Here is a 22,500-nt window from a genome sequence, read left to right as displayed (position 1 = left end):
TGACTGCCTACTCTCATTTTGCAGGAGGGCAAGCACCCCTGCTAATTATATATTACAACTCTGAGATCGCACTACAGTGAGGAAAATGGCAAAGTTCCCAGTCCCTACTGTAGTGATTTACAATCAAAATGTCGCTCTCACAACAGCAAATGCACACTAGCATTTGCTGTTGCAGGCTCTACACATCTCAAATTGCCGTTATGATAACTTTGAAAACTGCCTTTCGATAATTAAAGTTCACATAACGGCATTCGAGGTTTTGATCGTGAACCTATAAATATATATGTATGTATATATATATATATATATATATATGGGTCTACTACTAATTACCGACACGACGATTCCCCGACGGAAAACTCCCCGACGCCAGATGACCGACATCACACAAACCCGACAACGCAAAACACCGAACACCATTACACCGAACACCATTACACCGACACACGGAACGTAAACAACACGCGACACTACATAGCATACACACTAGCCCTGACCCAAACCCTAACCCTAAGGTCCGACACTATCGCACACTTCACCTACCTGCACCCTAACCCTAACTCACTTAACCCACCCCTAGCCCAAGCTCCGACACTAACGCACACATCACCTACCTGCACCCTAACCTAACTCACTTAACCCACCCCTAGCCCAAGCTCCGACACTAACGCACACTTCACCTACCTGCACCCTAACCCTAACTCACTTAACCCGTCCTAAACTACAGTCCTCACTAGCACACACTTACCTTACCCGAACCATACCTCCGACACGAACACACACTCACCTTTCCCACAGCCTAACCCGACATCCCACAATCTCGAGCACTTACCTGACCGCTCCTAACTCCGTCACCATCGCACACTTACCGCGTCGCGATCGCACATTCCCTTGTCGGTCTTTCCGCTGTCGGCAAATCACCCTGTCGGTACACTTACCTGTCGGTCATCTGGCGTCGGTGAGTTTTCCGTCGGGGAATCGTCGTTTCGGGCATTAGTAGTAGACCCATATATATATATATATATATATATATATATATATATATATATATATATATGTATGTATGTATATACACAGATGCACACAGACACACACACACACACACACACACACACACACACACACACACACACACACACGAGTGTGTGTGTGTGTGTGTGTGTGTAATTTTTAATTTACAAGGAGAAAATAAATGAAAACCATTTGCAGCATTAGGTTCATAGGTTCATACTAGGCTGTCTGCCCTAGGGCATTTATAAGCCTAGCCAGAGTGTGTTTGGCTTTCGCCACCCATTTTAAATTCATTTTGCTATGCCCTTTTTCGAGGTTAGTATACTGTGCCTCTGTCTAACAGTGACACAGAAGTGATACCCGGGGTAAACCTACGATCTCCCATCCACTCATCAAGATTCCTCTTGAAGAGAGTCAAAGAGGGACTCTACCTAACCTGGACTGGGATTTTATTCCAGAGTGAAGGGAGCCTCTGGGTTATGAATCTGTCCCTCCAGCATGTCCTATTTATTTCAGTGCTGAGGTTCAAGTCTCTCGAGCGCGTAGCTCGATGCAATTTGGATTTTCTGAGGTGCAGCATGTCCATTAATTCCGGGTTGGACATGGCTTTATACGTCAGGCACAGATCGCCTCTGAGCAGGCGGTATGCCACTGAGTAGAGCTGGAGTTTCTTTAACCGGGCAGCATATGGCATCTGTTTGAGCCCTTTGATCCTCTTGGTGAGGTACTTTTGGGGTCTTTCCAGTTGCTGCAGGTGTCTGGTAAGGTACATCCCAAAGGGGCATTGTACTCAATTATGGGCCTGATGAGGGATGAGTAAAGAGGCATGATGACCTCCCCTGATCTAGATGTGAATCCCTTCATGATTAGGTGGGCTATATAAAATGTTTTTCTAACCACTTTGGCCACGTGGTTGTCAAATGACAGATTGCTATCAACTTGGGTCCCCAGGTCCCTAATTACTTCTTCTGTACTTAATGGATTACCACCTATGTGGTAATTTGTGGGCACTTTGTTTTTGCCAAAGGGGATGACTATACACTTTTTGGCATTTAGCTTGAGGCCATGGCTCTGGCACCAGTTGTCTGTTTTTATGAGGCCCTTTTGGAGGATGCTTGTATCGGCTGGAGAGTCGATTATGGCGCCCAGTTTGCAGTCATCTGCAAACTTGGTCATCCACAGTCCTTCCGTGTTTGCTTGCACCTCCGAGAAATATATACCGATCAAGAGATGTCCCAGGACTGAGCCTTTTGGGATGCCACTTGTAACTGGTTTGGAGTCTGACATGGCTCCAGCAATTCTAACCATGTGGGTTCTGTTCTTGAGCCAGTTTGCAACCCATCTAGTGACATAGGGGTTTATATTTAAGCTGGTGAGCCTATCTATAATGCCCGAGTGGGGTATTGTATCAAAGGCTTTTGCGAGGTCCAGGTAGGCTGTGTGGACCACCTTCCCCTCGTCAATGGCCTTGGTGACTGTTTCAAAGAAATCGACCAGGTTTAAGAGGCAGGATCTGCCCTTAACAAAGCCGAACTGGGTAGGATCCAGTGTCGGTAGGTCCCCAATATCTTTATTTATGAGGTCCATGATGATCCTTTCCATAGCTTTGCCGACCAAGCTAGTCAGGCTTATGGGGCAATAGTTTTCAGGATCCGTTGAGGCACCACCGTTGTGGAGAGGGACCACTGTTGCTGTACGCCACTCTTTGGGTACATATCCTGTAGTAAGGCTGAGATTGAACAGTAGTTTTATGTTTGGGTTTAGCTCTTCTTGGAGTTCATGTAGGATGCAGCCCAGGACACCGTCTGGTCCCATTGATGCTGTGTTTTTTGCTTTGCAGAGGGCGGCTCTTACCTGAGCATCTGAGATGTCAGTGCGGCAGCACTCTGCTGGGATAGATATCCGCCCTTTTGGTGGCGGGGGGGGGGGGGTTTGCGCTGAACCTGTCAGCTAGGATGTTGGCAATGTCTGTGGGTTCGGTGTATTTTTTGTCATTTTGGACTAATTCTGAGCATATCTGGGAATTCCCACCCAGGTTCCTAACATAACTAAAGAAAGCCTTGTGATTATCCTTAGTGTCCTGTGCAATAGTTCTCTCGAAGCTGGCCTTAGACGATTTTATGAGTGCCCGTAGTTTTTTGCTAATACTGATCAGATATGCCTTCCCTTTTTGGGATTTTGCTCTATCATGTAGTAGCTTCCTCCTTCTATTGTATAGTTTGTTTATGGCTGGGGTCCACCAGACAGGATGTCTGCCTTTGGAGGATTGGGTCTTGGTTTTATTTGAGATTGCATGATCCATGCATTCCTGAAGGTGTTCATAGAATGCATTTATAAAGGATTCTGCGGTCTGGGCCGTATTTTCCACAGGCCCGGGGGCTTTGAAGGATTCCACCTCGGTTTTGAGGAGTGTGAAATTTGCTTTAGAGATGTTTTTCACTGTGGTTTTCTGGGCAGGGGGTGGGGTCGGGATGTGAATATCCAGTGAGATTAGTTTATGGTCTGATCTTAACAGTGTGGGATACACTTCTGGTCTGGAACATAGAGTCCCCATGTTGGTGATGATCAGGTCCAGTGTGTTTTCCCCTCTTGTGGGAGTGGTAACAAGTTGTTCCATAGCATCTGAGTTTATAAATTCTAGGAACCTTTGGGCTAGGGTGTTGGAGCTAGAGTAATGCTCCCAGTCTATGTTTGGGTAGTTGAAGTCGCCCAATATAATGGTGTTTGTAGAGACCTTCATATTTTCCAGTGCTCTCAGGAAGGCCGAGTGGGGTTCCTGGGTTTGGGAGGGTGGTCTGTAGCAGGCTATAAACTGGAAGGCAGTTTTACTCACTGTTAGTTGCACATGGATAGTCTCTGATGCTTCGTGCTGTGCCACCAACCTGGAGGTGTGGGTATCTTTGACGAATATTGATACTCCCCCTCCTTTTGTGGTTCGGTCCAAGTTTTGGGGCCGAAAAGCATGGTATGAGGTATAACCTGGTAGTGCTGGGGTGCTCTCGGGAGCCTTGAACCAGGTTTCTGTTACTGCACAGATATCGATGTTCTCCATGCTTAGGAGAGTTTCGAGTGCATGCATCTTGAGGTTTAGACTTCTGGCGTTGAGTAGCATTACTCTTAGTTTCTTATCCCTTGTGATACCTATGGAGGTGGGTTTGTCTTTTGAGCCTTGCCTAAAAAGGCACTATGGGGGTAGCAAGAGTCTTTGCCAATATCCGAAAGCCCAGGGGTGACAGGTGCAAGCCGTCCCTAGCGAGGCATCGTGGCTTGTCGAGCATGTCATCCCAGGCTGACAGGCATTGGATCCCCTTTGAATGACACCAATACTTAAGCCAGTTGTTGAAATTGATCATCTTGTCTTCATATTGTGGCATCATTCTTGGTGAGGGTAAGATGCTACTCATGGTCAGGGTCATACCGCCCTGGGCTACATGCTCAGAGAGCTCCTGTATGTCTCTTTTCATGTAGTCCAGGGAGGTACGTCTCAGGTCATTCACACCAGCATGGACAATGCCTGAGTCATATTTGTACTTCCCTTGGAGTGACCTGAGTGCGTGTGTTATGTGGCGGATCCTAGCGCCCGGCAGGCAGCTCACCGTGACCTTCTCCTTGTTCAGCCTGGTGAGCGGGACATCAGTGTGCCTGACATTAGAGTCACCTATTACAAGTGTATCAGGTGTGTTGTTTAGCCTTAAGGGCTGTGACTGTTCGGCACACTGGCTTTGTGAGCTATGTGTTGCACGTGTTTTGTTTTGGGTTACGGTTGCTTGGGTGTCTGCTTTGGAGGTCTCTGCTGCTTAAGCAGATTTTTATTTAGAGCCTCTGAGTATGTTTTTGTGTGTTTATGTGTTTGGTTTGCTGTCGTGGTAGGTCTATGTGAGACTGGAATTGTAGTGAGTATGGTTTTCCTCTCCCCCTGACTGGTTACGCCAGTACTGAGTTGAGAGAGCTTAGCCTCCAGTTTGGCTATATGGTTGCATCTCTCACATGTGTTGGAATTTGTTGGGAGGAGGAGAGGGTTGTCTGTGTACATGAGGCAGTTGTAACATTGCCTCAAGATTCCCAGATTCACCAGCTGGACCGGAGAGGAGATTGACAACTGACCTTTGGACATGCTAGAATAATATTGGGAATTCCTTTATAATTGAAAAAAGGGCCAATGGGGAACAATGTACTCAAGGGGAGTTTGTGAGGGTGTAGTGCTTTTAATTTTTTAGTGCTGACTTAGTGAGCAAGTGCCAGGTAACTTAAATGCAATGTGTTACAGGTAACTTAAATGCAAAAACGACAAACAGTAACTTTCTTTCAAGTGAAACAAGGAAATAAGTGCAGTAAGCAATGAAGATATCACTAGGGATCCACAGAAGCGCTGAAAAGCCGCATTTTAGGTGGTATTAGCGTTTCAGGGAAATAACAAGCAAATAAACAACAAGCATACAAACAAAGCTAGATTCAGCAGGCCTGGATCTAGTCTATGCTACAGCAAACAAGGTGTACCAATTTCAGTAAGAAACAGTTCAAATATGCAGGCACTATAAGCCTTTAACCAGAAATTCCCAGCTCAGAAGGGCAGAGTCCAGCCTCTCCTCCCACAAGAATGCAGACCACGAACCTTCTTAATGTAAAATAACTGGCCTGAAGCCCAAGTGCTTAAACCAGAACTAATACACTTTTAGAATAACAGACACTGAGCCCTCAATCAGCAGTTCCCAACTTAGAAGGATGTAAGCTACCTGTCCTGCCACCACAGTGCAGGCCACAAACCTTCCTAATGTAAAACAACTGGTCTGAAGCCCAAGTGCTTAATCCAAAAGACTTAGAATGATAGCTACACTTTAATCAAGTTACTACCAAGCAGTAATAAATACAATTGAATACTTTAAAGAATGCCTGGATTAGTGCTCAAGTTATACAAACAAAGCTAGATTCAGCAGGCCTGGATCTAGTCTATGCTACAGCAAACAAGGTGTACCAATTTCAGTGAGAAGCAGTTCAAATATGCAGGCACTATAAGCCTTTAACCAGAAATTCCCAGCTCAGAAGGGCAGAGTCCAGCCTCTCCTCCCACAAGAGTTTAGGCCACAAACCCTCTTAATGTAAAATAACTGGCCTGAAGCCCAAGTGCTTAAACCAGAATTAATACACTTTTAGAATAACAGACACTGAGCCCTCAATCAGCAGTTCCCAACTTAGAAGGACTGTATAGGTACACTGATCCATATATTCCCTTCATAACATCAACAGTCTTACAGTCTTGGTTTCCCAACGTTTGTCAGCAAATGTTGTTGTGACAACGATATACAAGACTGGAGCTGCTGTGGGTAGAGTTGATCATTGTTTTTGCTTTAGGGTGAAGTTTTCCTAAGCTTAAATATGTATAAGCATTCAATTATAACCACAAAAAGGAAAACTGTAGGAAACAAAAATTGTTACCACGATGCAGCGTTACCGGCAATAATTGAAACCAGTACTAAAGGCACAGTACCACAGACAATCATGCAGTCGTAGCTAACAGAGGACTTGAATTTGTACAGAGTTTTTCTGGAAAGGGTTTTAGCAAGGTATAATGTTGTCAACAACAGACCCAACCTTCATCACAGAAAAAAATGAATAGATTGTTTCTGTGAGTAGCTGTACTGTTATCCTTCACACAAATACAGTGTATTGAGTGTTCTGCCGTTGATAATTAAAAACAGCATGAGAGAGCCTTTGCTTCTATTACCATTCCAGGTCTGCACTGAGGTCATTAGGTTACAGAACATTAGCACTTCTTTCTCATAATAAGGGGCTGCCTACATAGCTGTCAACCAATCAGGGACATATCTCAATGGAAACAGGAATAAATACAGAAATAATTAGGGTCAGTCAGTGACAACACATTAGCGCTGTTAACTTGAGACATTGACAGAATAAGGGAATGTAAATTAATGTATGTTTTCTGAACTAAAAGAAGTCTATAACTCTAAGGACTATCATTATTTATCAAGTGCAGTTCACCAGCTTTTCTCCAACAGTCACCAGTTTTAAGTGGGATTAAGAGGGACAGACCTGAAATTTGAGATAAAATCAGGGACATTTGAGAGGTATCGCTGCCTTTAACAGAACATGCTGCTGCCGTTCATAATCACCTGCAAGCCCCATAACTGTACTAATGAATATTAAAAGATCGGGAGATTTTTCTCCCATAACATCTGGTCTCAAGCAGAGACAAGGTTACTCATCACAAGAGCACAAGTATATATTCTTCTTCTTTTGGCTTTTCCTGGTTAGGGGTAGCCACAGTGGATCATCTGTCCGTTGATGATTGGCAGTGGAGTTTTACGGTGTCGAGTTGCCAGCCTGGTGCCCAACCTTCCACAGAAGGCACACATATGCACACACTCACACCTAGGGCCAATTTAGAATGTCCAATCCACCTACTGCATGTCTTTGGGATGTGGGAGGAAACCGGAGCACCCGGAGGAAACCCATGTGACCACAGGGAGAGCACAAGTATACAATGCTTGCAATTATTATTAAAAAAAATTAAACATTAAGAACTGCACGTTCTTACTGTAAGACTTTTGTTTACATGAGGGAACCAAAACAGGTATGGGACAGGGTATCCAAAAAAAAAAAAAAAGCGAGATCTGAGCAGGACCTGTCAGTAATATCTCAAAGTGGGAGGTAGTTATCAAACTAGAATTCATACAGTGTTTTTAGTATCACTGACAGCAGGTTGTAGGCAGCATCATACATGTTTTGAAGCTCTGATGTCAGTATGGGGGACGGAACAGATAAATAACTACTTTTTCTAAACAGTAGCCGTGACGTGACCAAAAGGGCGACAACAGCTGCTGTTTCAGGAATGCGAGATGCATCCTGTAATTTCATAGCAGTCACTGAATGCTGCTAATATGGGAATTGTGCAGAAACATAAATATGTATACTGTGTTCTTATGTTTTAATATGGGGATCGCAATTTAAGGTTGAAGAAAATGATCAGAATAAGGATATGTAAAGCAGTGGGCATTGTTCTCCTTTAAGTGGGCTTAAAGGGATAGTCCCAGAGATTTTTTATTTTGATTCTTGTCTTTGTTTACATTTTCAATCTGGTTTTCTGAGCATGTCCCAGCTTTGGCCCAGGGGTTGGCAGATGGGTGCTTACAGGAAGTGTCAATGGTCTTAGTCAAATTCCATCTCAAATTGTACTTTTACTCACAATAGCTCTCACTGAGTCATTCATTAGTTTCACCTGTGCTTTTTATCCTCAGAGAAAAGTAGCTTTTTGGGAATTTTATGGCTTCACTTGGCTACTACCTTGCAGTAAACCATATAAGCATTGCAAAGCTAAAGCACTAGTAAACAAGAGTTTTCTGTTCATTTCATTTCATATTTTATTTTGTGTGGATTTCTGAACTCTAGCTAAGTGCTATGATGTTATGCATGATTGTCACTTGCTGTGTGATGCTAGTTTTGAACAGTAGTAGAAGCAGTCTTTTTTTCATGTTTTGTTTTTTGATCTCTGAATACTAGCCAGGTGTAATGGTTTTTCTGACCTGGTGTAAAAAAAAAAAAGTGTGACGCAAGCAATAAATTCATTTTAAATAATGAAGTCTAAAACTTACTGTCACAATGGGAGCTGTACAGTACAGCAACCCGTCATAGTTTTACATACTAATTCTGATTACTTATCTTTACTGTGGAGTAAGGGTAATACATCAAGAGACTGCTAAGATTTAATATGAATTCACTAAACTGTACTCCTAACTATGCTTGCAATTATGCTATTCAGAATAAAGGAAATTAGGAGCTGCACAATTAAGATAAGCTTTTGACAAGTTCATAAACAGTAAACACTGAGAGTCTTGCCTAACCACCCCCAACACAAGAACACACAAAAATGTAATAACCTTATTGTTTTCCAGTGACTAGGGACTGAAAGCTTTGACAGGAACTGAATATTGTTAATTGTGTCCACCAGAGGGAATGAAAACAGGGCAGCATGAAGTAAATTGAAACCAGGAGTAGGATTGATGATGATGTGGTAACTGGGTGGTGACAACTGGAAGGTATCAGGACAATTTTTTCAGGCAGAATTTTAGACTATGGGATTCTCCTTTTAAAATAATATTTCCACAGTATCCCTGGTGTCTACTGTTCCCTGTGCCCATCTTTCTTGCTGCAAAACCAGTTGTTTGTTTCACCTTCTAAGTGCCTTTAAAGTAATGTCTGTATAATTCCCTGGTGTCTAGTGTCCACTCTCCTCCAGTATTGCAAGATTTGTGTATTAATTTAGGGAAAGTTGAGAGGTGTGACACCCCCCCCCCCATTCAAACATGCAACTATGCATAAATGCACACACATGAGTTCCCCCACCTTACCCAGTCACACTCATAGACACACCCATTCATATACACACACACACACACACACACACACACACACACACACACACACACACACACACACACACACACACACACACACACACACATACACATATACACCCTACCCTCTCTATCCCCCTAACTAACTCCCCCCCTACTGTGATTACTCCGGGCAGTCACCCAGTCATACACACACTCCCACACAAATACACAGTCACACACACACACACACACACACACACACACACACACACACACACACACACACACACGCAACTGAGACCACTTATCCATCTGCGTATACTCGCACATGTAGCCAGATGCATGCACCCAACACCCATGACTACTTCCTTGTAGCTTAACTTCCTGGCACTTGCTTCTAACATTGTCTCACTCATTGGAAGTAATGGCTGAATGCAAGCATTTGGCTGCGTTATATAACACTGCTGGTAAAGCTAACTTACACTGCCAAGGAATTCTATGAATCACTCAGCTGCGTAAATGCCATACAGCAGGCATTTCTGGGGAAGAGCATATTGCTAAGTGCCTCATTAGCATTAGTGGTAGGCCACAGAGACAGCCTACCATGGTTCTATACCTCTTCAGGGTAGAGAACAACAGCAGGCTTGTCTCTGAATCAGAAGTGGTGCTGTGCTGATGAGGTCATAGGGAGGCCAAAGCATGCATGTCCGCAGCTGGTGGGATCTGGCTTTGTTGGCCTGACTGTATCTATAAAGGCTTAAAAAGAAAATGTTAGAAGTCGTGGGCATTCAGAGACCATGTGGCTGAAACACTTAATGTCCATAAGGAGTTGTTTACATATATCCCATGGACCTGTAATTACAGGAGGTTTAGGTTATCACACAGTAAAAACTCTAGCTTAGCTAGGTTTTTCTTGTAGTTTTTATTAATTCATTTGCCCATAAGACCTTTTTGCTTTTTTATTTTTTGGTACCCTAGGACCTCATTTATACTGGCCCAGCCACCAGAGTCCTACATCCACATCAGGTCTACCAGCATCCTTCTGCTCTACCTAGACTTGCTGTGGTGTTGCTGGGGATAGTCGTGGATTGTAAGGGAAACCTGGGGGCTCAGCTGTCTGTTCTTCTGTTTGGTGGTTTTTTTTTCTATGTCCTGACCACTTTTTCTACCCCCCCCCCATGCTTGTTGATTGCATCTGAGGGCTACTTCCCTGTTTGTACCTTACCTCCTCTTAGGGAGCATCGCCAGCGAGCACTCTCCCCCAGGATTGGTTCTGCCCATCACTTTCTGCTGCTGCTTCAGTCACCCAAGCTGCTAATCGATCCCGGATCGGCTGGGCAGTAGTTAGGGCTGTACCCCTCCACACCACTGGAGCAGCTATTCTAGGTTTCTTTCTTATACAAATCTCAACATGTGCTTCTTATTTAACACTAAGATTCTGGATATTTCTCTATTGCTTATTTAACTATAACACATTAATATTGTTAGCTTGTAACATGCTTTTGTCTCTTAGATTAAGAAGATTAATGTATCATGTTATTTTGAGGTTTTTGACATTTTCTGCTGCTGAAATACGCCATTGCACACGGTATCATATAACAGGTGTTCTGTTGTGATTTTTTTTTTTTTTTGCTGAAGTTTAAGCCTGACATTTTTATACACTTACATTTCAGGATGCATCCTGAGGAATTGTACTTTCTTTAAACAGAAAAATATATATACTTCATCCAGTTTTCCATGGTCAGTTCTCTCTTAACAAGTTTGTTACTAAAATATGTGATTTTATTAAATTAGTATTTTATCATTACAGCTATATAAATATGTAACACCTTACTACTTAGTAAGTTTTTGTAAATAGAAATTAAAAATTTGGTTGGCAATTTAAATTACCCATTATGAGTGAACTAAATGTTTTATAAAGGTGTAATAGCCATACAGTCCAGCAACATTGCAGTGATTTGCTACTTAAGCAAGCAAGGGGGAACCTGATCCTATTCCCTGCATTGAGGCACAGCAACACACATCCCGGAGAAATGCAACATTCTAACAGACAATGTAAGCAGGAGTTTGTTGCCTCATAAGTGGTCCTTAAACCTAACAGTAGTGGCACATGTTTCCACCATTCTTGTTGCAACGTGTTTTCTTCTACTTTCAGCACCAAATGCAGCACCTTCTTTGCCCTGATATTTCCCAAGGGGCAGTCACCAAGGGATGCCCTTCTGTGTGCTTGGCCCCCAGGTCTCCTGTGCAGTTATCCCCCTACACCCTTGCTGATCATGTTTCTGCAGAGAGAAAAAGATGCTTGTTGCAGAGTGACTGTAATCCTCATAGACCCTTTCTGGCCCAGACAAGTATGGTTCCCCTTCCTGTGGTCTCACCTTCTGCACCTTCCTTGGATTCTGAATCCAATTTACAGATCTGATCTTGCATCCTTTGGCCAGTCTCATTGAAATCTAAAGTCTCTTAGGTTAACCTGTTGGTTTCTCCAGTTGTAGTGATCGGCAGTGATCCCAAGCTTACCAGAAGAGTAGTTCATATCCTTTCCTTAGCTCAGAAGCCCTCTATTAACAGAGTTTATGCCAGCAAATGGAAATTATTTTCTATTTGGGCCACATCTAATGGTGTGGACCCCTTTTCTGTTCTTCTGCAGACTTTTTTTGGATTTTCTAGCAGGGCTTTTACATTCTGGGCTTAGTTACTGTACTACCAAGGTTCAGATGGTGGCCATTTCCAGTTTTCATGATGATTAGAATAATACTTCTATTGCATCTCTGAAACTGTCCCAACTCCTTTTTGAAAGGTACTTTTCTGTTCAGACCTCCAGTAAGGGGTCCTCCTCGGGATTTGCCCTTTTGCCTTCAGGCCTTGAGTAAGTCTCCTGGAAGACTCATTTTCTAACCTCAGTTACTTCAGCTAGATTCTGAGCTTCAAGTTTTGTCTTACAGCTTTCCTTATCTTATCATTCACAATCCTAGAGTTTCCTTGAAAACTAATACATGGTTCTTATTTAAAGTGGCCTATGAGTCTTAACTTAAATTAGTTGATTTGATTAACTTCTTTTCTTCTCTAAATTCAGCAACAACATGCTTCATTGTTCAAATGTTAGTCATCAATTGAGATTTTATTTGGGTAGAACAAAGCAATTCAGAAAATCAGGCCAACTTTTTGTGTCCTTTCCAGAGTTAAATTTGGTGAACCAGTTTCCAAGGTTACCTTGTCCAGATGGCTTTCCAATACTATTCCCTTTGTTTATTTTTCAAAAGGAATTCCATTACCCAGTAAGCCAAAAACACATTCTACCAGAGAAGTTGCTAGTTCTACATCCTTTTTTGGCCGTACTTCCTTGGATGATATATGTGCAGTGGCCACTTCGTCTATCACTCATACCTTTGTAACTTATTACAAGTTGGATATTCTGTCCAGGTCTAGCGCATGTTTCAGCTGTAACATTTTGCAGAATGTTCTGTCTCAAAACACCCTACTATTTGGCCTGGGACTCTGTCCCGCAGGTTGAAGCAGATGGAAAAGACAACATCGAATGCAAATGTTATGCATGTAGAGAACTCTAGAGCTGTGTTTTCTTCTTCCATTTACCTCAAACTTTCTTCCTTCTGTCCCCCTTCCAAATTGTCACTGATATTTATAGCCTGAGGTCTGATTTTGAGACCCTTGCTGGTCTGTCATTCCTACTAAATTTGCAAAGTTTTGTCTTTATGAGAATAATTTTCAGGTATAAATTTGGTTTATGAGTGCAGACTTGATCTGAAGAGTTTTAACTAGGCAAGTCATTATGGGAGAGGAGGTGGAGCTTCGGTGCTTGATTCTGAGCTGCCGGTATTGGGAATGATCAGATCCGATAACCCATAGGTTGAGATGGATGGAAGACGACAACACAGATCTAATATTATGGTAAGTACATAACTTTCTTTTTTGGATTATAACCCAGAGTGAAGATTAGAGACTCTAGATTTGTAATTAAACCATAGAAACTTACTAGTGGACAAGTTTCACACTGACATAATTTTAGTCTGAGTGTTAGGTGAGATTCTCAGTAAGGCTTGAAAAAATGTTTCACCACCATCAAGGTGGTGCTGTACCAGGATGTCCTGATCTTCTGTTTATTTACTCGCCCATCTTCCACTAAGTATTCACCACTTGCAAGCCTTCAGACCTGAAGGAATTAAGGGGGTAGTTACAGAAGATAGAGAAGGGGTTAAGGGACAGATGTCAGACAGCATGGGGAGGATCATACCTGTCAGCTGTCCCTGATTTTTGCCTCATGTTTTGCCCTGTTCCTTGTAAAATGATTGTTTTACTGGTAAGTCACTGAGGATTGTAGTCAGTCAATAATGACAGAATGAGTTTGATACAGCTGATTCAGAAAATGCATTTTGATGCAAAACCTGTTATTCTATTAACTTTATAAGTGAAGTAGAGTAATATTTAAAGATTGTCTTATCCTCCCTATTATTTTTGACTTGTTCAAGAATTGTTGGGGGGGGGGGTGAATACTTTACCTGTTACACTTCATTCTTAGCCAAAAGCCAGGAAGCAGTATAGCAATAACCCACGCCTGGGTGTGGGTAATGCTAAATTTACCCACAGTTGGCGTGACCAAACAAAGCCAACCGTGGGTAAATTTAGCATTACCCACACCCAGAAGTGGGTTATTGCTATTATACCATGACATTATGAAACTGTTACTTTTCTTAAATAATGGCATAGTATAATGCCTGTTTACTGCCCTTCCGCAGATGTCTGGCATCCGCGGCAGTTCTGATGTACTGGCGCCTGCAGTACATCAGAGTTGAGCAAAAGCAACGGAGAAAGCAAGATCTCCGTTGCTTTTATGTCTCGCTATGTTAAATGAGTTTAACATAGCGAGACAGTTTTAAAATAAGCAACGGACATCTCCGTTGCTTATTTTAAAACTGTCTCGCTATGTTAAACTCATTTAACATAGCGAGACACTAAAAAAAGCAACGGAGATCTTGCTTTCTCCGTTGCTTAACATTGCTATGTTAAATGGGTTTAACATGCGAGACAGCTTTAAAATAAGCAACGGAGATCTCCGTTGCTTATTTTAAAGCTGTCTCTTTATGTTAAACCCATTTAACATAGCGAGACAGTGTTTTAAAAAAACGAGTTATACTAATGGAAAAAAGTCCGGGCGACCGGACCTTTTTCCATTAGTATAACTCGATTTACAACGGGCACGCTGGCCAATCAGCGTGCACGTTTTGGGGGGGTCATGGTATAATACGTGTTTATGTTTTGAAAAATAATGTAACATAAAGACATTTGAAAAAGAAAGCTGATACTTATCTGTTACTGTGCTCAAAATAATGTTAGAGCAGTTATTGCATAAGTACTAAAGTATTCTTTCTGTTTTAGGTGGAATGTTATGACTACAACAATAGTGGATCACACAAACTTATCGGACTTTTTCAAACTAATGTGGAAAGAATGTCTCAGGCAAAACTAGGGTCCTCTGTGAGTTCATACATTTTGTTAATACATAAACTTAATGCAAAAATCGTGTGTGTATATGTGTGTGTGTGTGTGTGTGTGTGTGTGTGTGTGTGTGTGTGTGTGTGTGTGTGTGTGTGTGTGTGTATGTATGTGTGTGTCTATTGACATATATGCATATGAATACACCTGCATGTTTTTAGCCATATGTACATGCTTTGTATACACACACGCACACATACGTGTGTGTGTGTGTGTGTGTGTGTGTGTGTGTGTGTGTGTGTGTGTGTGTGTGTGTGTGTGTGTGTGTGTGTGTAATCTGTATACATTATATGCATATACGTATAGGATCTATGTAATTTGTTTGATGCACAGACTATATGTGACAGCAACAAGGTAAAGCAGAAACACTTGAAACAAAAGGGTTTTAACAGACTCACTGAAACCTGAAAAAAACAGCTAAACAACAGACAAAACAGTGTACTTGCATGGGTGAAGCTCCCACTACAACCTGCTACTTATATGTACCCACTCTGAGATCACACAATAGTTGGTAAAAGGCAAAACTCCCATACCACACTAACAATCTCAACAATGAGACACCATGCTAAAATCGCTTGGTCTAAGTGAAAGGGACATGTCCATTTGCTTAAAACAATCAGCTTGCAAGTGCTTAAACAATTTGCAACATTTTACTAAAAATGTTTCAATCTTTCAATCTGTCGCAAAGCAAAATTTGACAAAAGCAAACTCATAACATGTGGAAGTCTATGTGTGTGTGTGTGTGTGTGTGTGTGTGTGTGTGTGTGTATATATACGTATACATATATATATATATATATATATATATATATATATATATATATATACACACACACACACATATTTTCAATGTGTGTGTGTGTGTGTGTGTGTGTGTGTGTGTGTGTGTGTGTATACAGATATAGATAAATATTTGCAGATGCTTTCTTAGCAATCCACCACTGGCCCCACTACCCCCACTCAACATTGTTTCATTACAGTACGTATCTTAAAAGCCAAGGAAGGTTGCCTTCTTGGCATCTCCCTCTCTCTTTTCTTGTCTTGTGTCCCAGTCATCATCACTTCTTTATATCACCTTCCAATTAACATTTGTATTTATATTTGAGGCTTTTATTTCCTCTCCCCTATCTCTGCAGTTATGACAGCACAAGTATAATATTCCCCAATATTTCATGTAATACTCCACTTGTACCTTTTTGTTGCTATATTGCCTATCAAAACAGTACAAATGTTTGTAAGAGACTACTTATTTTAATTTTTCTTTTTCTTTCTTCTGTTCAAACTGTTAACATTGTACAATGAAAACATTTTGCTATATTTTTTCTACTGAGTTTTTACTCCTCTGTGGAGTTTGAAAATCGTCCAAGAGGATCCATGCTGTTCCCCATTTAACAAATATAAATAAACAAAAATTGAATGTGTACATGTGTGTGTCTGTTTGTGAATATGTGTATACATTTTTTTCTATGTATCTTAGGTATTGTTTCTCATTTTTACTGTCTTCCGACCCATTTATATTCCATGTCAGAAGATAGTAGTTTGAATAAGTTTTGTGATGATTAGTGGTTTGACTTGAAGATAATTTTTCTTCAAAGCTGTGTTATTAAATATGGTGAACCCATGTATCACTGCTGTATCACAGAGTGGCAAGACATGTCATTGCATGCTGTGAGGCAGATTAGATGAATTTCCTTAGCCTGTTGTTCAGTCTGATTGCAGAGTGAATTGGTGACACGAAGAAGTGGCATTATTAAAATTGGAAACTCTTCATTTTAAGTATATACACGTTTGGTTTAAATTGAAGAAGTATATTTAGTTTATTTTGTTTGCTGTAGTTGAAGGGGTTTGTTGCAATGTGTATTTTAACATGGTACTAATTAACAGAGTTTTGCACACAGTAGATTATGTTTTTTAAATTACATCTAAATGCTTGTTGGACTGTGAACTGTTTATTTATTCGCAATGTCATTTTCGTATAGTACTATAGGTTTATAAGTCCTGTTTTCATGTTAAGAAAGTGAGAGAGTTTTTTCCCTCTTGCACATTTGAAGTGAGGCCAGATAAGAGTGATATTCTCAGGGGTCTCCTTTCATGATACCACCCAAGTCATTGGTAGCTTGGGATTCTGACCGATCATTCAGACCAGACGGACATGATGAGTAGAATACAGTAGTTATGTACTTTAAACTGTAATGCTAGATCTTTCATCCACGTCTATCTCGTATGACAACCCTCTCTCCTTCCCACTTCCAAATTCTCCCTTTCCTGAGGACCTGGAAGACCTCCTTGAAGCACTTCTCCAGTCTGTGTCCTGATGTTCTTCGTCTTCCATTGCTGCAGTCCTGACTATTGGGGTATAGTCCGCGTCCAGTCGGCCCGAATACCAGAGTATAAGGCTGACGTCGGTCAGGGCGCATTAGACTGACGTCAGTACGTCAGGGTACTAATGCGCATGACCGACGTCATATCCTCAGTCTTTTTTGCCGCATGGTCCGATGCAGAAGCAATTTTGCGAGTGCAGGTTGGCGTTCTGAGATTTTCCGAAACCGGAGTTTCAGACCGAAACGGAGTTGGCTAAGTAACCCCGTTGGGGAACATTTTGGTTTTTTCTTGCCTCAGTATTTAACCGGATGTCAGAAAAAGTGAATAACTGTATTTCTTGTGGCAAACAGATACCGCATAGGGATTATCATACATTGTGTATACCTTGTTTAGGGCCTGAGCACGACGTTGTTGGTTGCCGCTCTTGTGCTAGATTTAACAAGCGCACTATTAAGAGGAGGCTAGATTGTGCTAGGTTAGTGTTTGGAAAGCGTTGTAATTATAATATGCCGCCGGATGCTCCGCCCGCTTCATCCAAGAAGCGCAAGGATAAAACAGTGAAGCCTAGTGAGGAACCGACAGTCCCGGACGTCGGTTCTTTGGAAGGCTCAGTGGAGCCGGAGGTTTTGCCAGGAGTTTCCATGGAGTCCCAGGCAGAAACTATACTCTTACAGGATGTGCCTTCTCAGGAGGTAGGCCAGGCTGAGGGGCTTCTCAGGTGACTGTTCTTCCCTCTCTTCCCAAGGTAGTTAGGGCCTCTCCTTCTGTTACCAAAACTTCTATGAGAGGTAGGCCTACTTCAGCTTCAGTGGGGGCTTCTCCTACCATTTCAGGTTCTGTACCTAAGAAACATATGCTTAAGATGGCAGAAGATTTGATTACTATGATTAGAGGTTCTATGCCCCCGCCTGATAAGAGGCCTAGGGTGGAATCTGAGTTTGAGAGTTTTGAACAGTGTTCTGAGGCTTCAGAATCTTCTGTGGAAGATTTGCAGGAGTATCCTACCTATTCTGATTCTGATGTGGATGATTCCACTCCTACAGCGTCTCCACCTGAGGATTTCTCATTTTCAGAGACTTTGCATTCCATGAGGGAGCACTTTAAATGGGAAGGCCAGGATTACTCTGACTCCAGGAAAAGGCTTAGGGAGTTCTTGTTTTTACCCCAGCATAGGGCCTTTGCTATTCCTCCTGTGTCGAATGTGGTGGAAGATGTTTTGCAGAGGCTTCCCTGAACCCTGACTCTTTGCCCCTGCTCCTGTTAAGCCTGATAGGTATTATAGGGTGCCCAAGCTCATAAATATTTGTTTAAGAGTCCTAGGGCGGACCCAGAAACTGTTTCACAGGGGCCTAAGGTGTAAAAGCTTCTGTGGTTAAAAATCCTGTCCCCACTGATAAAGAGGCTAGGGCTTTGGATAGGTGGGGAAAGAAAGTGTATACTTCTTCCACTCTAGCCATGAGAGCTTTGAATTGTCAGTTTCACATGTTAAAATATCAGAATTACCTTCTTTCACAATTGAAATCTAAGGTGGATGCTTTGGCGGAAGGTATTGAGTGTAAAGAGTTGCTGGATTTGGTTCATGTGTCCGAACAAGTGGGTAAGCATTCTTTGCAATGTGGTTTTGATGCTGTACAGGCCTCCTCGAGGGTGGCTGCTACCAGCTCTGTTCTTCGCAGGCATGCCTGGTTGAAGGATCAGAATTTAGCTGAGCATGTTAAGACAAGGATTTTGGATGCTCCTTTACAGTCTGATGTGTTGTTTGGTTCGCCTGTGGAAGCTGTTTTAAAGAAAATGGAGGACAAAGCTAAGTCTATGCAAACTGTTAAAGATTTTTTGCAGGTGCAGCCACCGAAGTTTAGTAGAAATTGGCCTGCTAAGGGGTGGACATATCCTGCTTATGATTCTCAGTCTAGGGGTAGGTCTAGACGTGGTAGGGGCAGGGCTCAAAGTTCTTTTAGGCCTAGAACAGGAGTTCACCTGCTCAGACTTCTGGTGAGGGCAGGGGTCAGTCCTTTCGTAAACAGACCCAATGACCTGTTTCTTCAGCTGCCAGCAGATTCACGTCTGGCAGCACCTTTGGGGGGAAGACTGTCTCTTTTCAAAGAAAATTGGGATTTAATTACTCAAGACAAATGGGTGCTGGATATCATTCACCACGGTTACAGATTTTATTTCCATACAATGCCCCCTTTCAAAGGCATGCCAGACGTTCCTCCTCTACAAAGAAAAGAGGCTCACAAGCAAGTTTTACAGTTACTTCACATAGGGGCCATTCAGCCAGTCCCTGTGTCAGAGAGGGGCCTAGGATTTTATTCTCGCCTGTTCCTTGTACCAAAGAAGGGGAACACGTGGAGACCAATTTTGGATTTATCTCTCCTCAACACGTTTTGGACATTCCCAAGTTCAAGATGTTGACGTTACAACAGCTTTTACCTCTGCTGGGCAAAGATCACTGGATGGTAACTTTAGATCTCAAGGAAGCTTACCTTCATGTGCCTATAAGGCTAAGTTGCAGAAAGTATCTGCGGTTTCGAGCTGGGAATTCTCATTATCAGTTCTCTGCATTGCCCTTTGGCTTATCTACTGCCCAGAGTATTCACAAAGGTTCTGGCTCCAGTGATAGCTTACTTCAGGCTTCAAGGAATTCAAATCTATCCTTACTTGGACGACTGCCTGATTCTGGCTCAAGAAAAGGAGGACCTTCTACAGCATCTGGAATATGTTATAGCAGTGCTAAGATGCCTAGGGTATTCTGTGAACGAAATAAAGTCCAGTCTAGTACCCTCTCAAGACATGTGCTTTCTGGGTGTAAGACTGAATACAGCAGCCCAGATGGCCTTTTAACCCCGGACAAACAAAAGAGTCTGTCACTTTACTTCCATCAACTATCTCATCAGTCCGTGCTGACTGCAAGGACAGTCCTTCAAGCATTAGGGTTCATGGCATCTTGTATTCTGGTGCTTCCCAATGCCAAACTGCATATGAGGAAGCTACAATGGTATCTCAAAAATGTATGGACACAGCACTGCCAGGATTTGGACACTGTCATTCAAATAATACCTTGCATTCAAAAGGAATTTTTGTGGTGGGCTCAGGAATGTCACCTAAACAAGGGACTCTCTGTGACCCGGCCAGAGGCAAGTCAGATTCTAACGACAGATGCCTCGGACATTGCCTGGGGAGCTCATCTAAATGGAAAGTGGATACAAGACAAGTGGCCTGCCAGACTACAGCATCTACATATCAACATGAAGGAGATGTTAGCAGTCCAGTTTGCATTAATGGCTTTCAAGGAGTTACTTCTTCCAGGGCAGGTGTTGATTCTAACAGACAACACAACTGTCATGTGGTACATCAACAAGCAAGGGGAACACATTCTTATCCTCTATGCAGGCAAGCAATGATTTTATGGGAGACTGCGCTAAGCTTGCAACTAACTCTTCAGGCAAGGTTTCTGCCAGGAGCACAGAACTCCTTAGCAGATGTGTTAAGCAGACAAATCATGGATCCCCACGAGTGGAAACTGGATCTTCATGTATTTCAGAAACTGACAGTGTCATGGGGAACTCCAGACATAGATCTGTTCGCTTCTCCACTAAACCACCAGCTGCCAAAGTATTGCACAAAGGGGTTTCATCACACAGCTTGGAAAGTGGATGCTCTGTCTTTCAGTTGGAAAACCTTCATGTGTATGCCTTTCCACCTCTACCTCTTCTTCCAAAGGTACTATTAAAGGTCAGACAAGACAGGCCAAGGATGATTTTGATAGCTCCAGATTGGCCTCGGCAACACTGGTACCCACTACTACGGAGTCTGGTAAAGAAGCCTCCATGGCCTTTACCTCTGATTCCTCATCTGTTATCTCAGCAGGACGGTCATCTGCTCAATGTCAAGCTTCACTCTCTTCATCTAACAGCCTGGCATATTCTGTGTTGAAACACAGCAGGTCTCAACTTCCTCAACAAGTTTTAAATGTGATTATGGAAGCTAGGAGACCTAGTACAAGGAGAGTGTACGCAGAAAAATGGAAGAGATTTTTATTTTGGAGTACAGCAAAGAATTTGGAGATTTCAGAGCCTAATTTGAGTGTGGCTCTTCAATATCTTACTGAATTATTGGACAAAGGTTTGTCCTTCTCTTCCATAAAGATTCATGCTGCAGCAATTTCAGCTCACTATGATTGTGACCCACCTTTGTTTTCGCATCCTTTGTTCAAGCAGTTTCTTAGAGGGGCAAAGAATATAAGACCCCCACGTAGAGCTCCTACTCCTGCTTGGGATCTCAATTTTGTGTTGGAAAAACTTACTCTACAACCTTTTGAGCCTGCAGCTACTGCTGAATTGAAATATTTGTCATGGAAGACTGCTTTTCTGTTGGCTATTACTTCTGCAAGAAGGGTGTCTGAGTTGCAGGCCCTTATGGCAGTAGAGCCCTTTTGATTTTCCATAAGGATAGGGTATCATTACGCACTAATCCTTCTTTTATGCCTAAGGTGGTTTCTAGTGTGGCTTTAAACCAAACTATTCATTTGCCTACGTTTTTGCAGATCCTCAAAATAAAGGGGAAAAGATTTTGCACACTTTAGATGTACACAGGCAATTGCGTTATTATTTAAGCAGGACTAAGGATTTTAGGCAGTCTCAGCAGTTGTTTGTTTCTTTTGCTTTGAGTTCTCAGGGCAAGCCTGTGTGAAAACAAACTATTTCTAGGTGGATTGGCTTTTGCATTGCATTTTGTTATTCCCATCATGGCAAGGAGATTCCAGCTGGGATTAGGCCTCATTCCACTAGGGCTACTGCCACTTCAACAGCATTTCTAAGGGGGGTGGCAACTAAGGATATTCTGGAAGCAGCTACTTGGAGTTCAGTGCATACTTTCACTAGGCATTATCACCTTCCTATCTACTCTAAGTCTAGGGCTGGTTTTGCCACAGCTGTTTTACAAGGCATGTTGTCAGCTCCTACTGCTTTATAATTTGCCAGCCTCCCTTACCTCTGCTTTGGGATTCTACCCAATAGTCAGGACTGCAGCAATGGAAGACGAAGAACATAGTACAGTTTTGTACCTACCATAAATGTAGATGTTCGAGGATTCCATTGCTGCAGTCCAATTTACCCTCCCTCCTTCCCCTCTGTATTTAGGGGTGGTTGTGTAGGTGAGTTTACATGCTTATATTTTTGTATATATATGGTTGTATATATTGTGCATGTTTTTGGTGCAGGTTGTTTTGGGACTTGTCTTTTTAGGGTCTTCTGACATCTGGGGCAAGAAAAGACTGAGGATATGACGTCGGTCATGCGCATTA

General features: G+C 42.4%; 1 protein-coding gene across 1 annotated transcript in view; it reads left to right on the top strand.

Moving 5' to 3' along the window:
* Positions 1 to 22,500, top strand: part of CPNE3 (copine 3) — a 1,265,161-nt gene that overhangs the window by 689,832 nt on the left and 552,829 nt on the right. The window contains exon 9 of the mRNA XM_044065780.1: positions 14,757 to 14,855. Coding sequence (XP_043921715.1) covers positions 14,757 to 14,855 — 99 coding nt within the window. The remainder of the gene's footprint in view (positions 1 to 14,756; positions 14,856 to 22,500) is intronic.

This window comes from Protopterus annectens, chromosome 3.part0 (assembly GCF_019279795.1).
Source record: "Protopterus annectens isolate FY-2018-M chromosome 3.part0, PAN1.0, whole genome shotgun sequence".
NCBI classification, from domain to species: Eukaryota; Metazoa; Chordata; order Ceratodontiformes; family Protopteridae; genus Protopterus; species Protopterus annectens.
The sequence above is the reverse complement of the archived record's forward strand: the minus strand, read 5'-3'. Positions and strand labels throughout refer to the sequence as shown.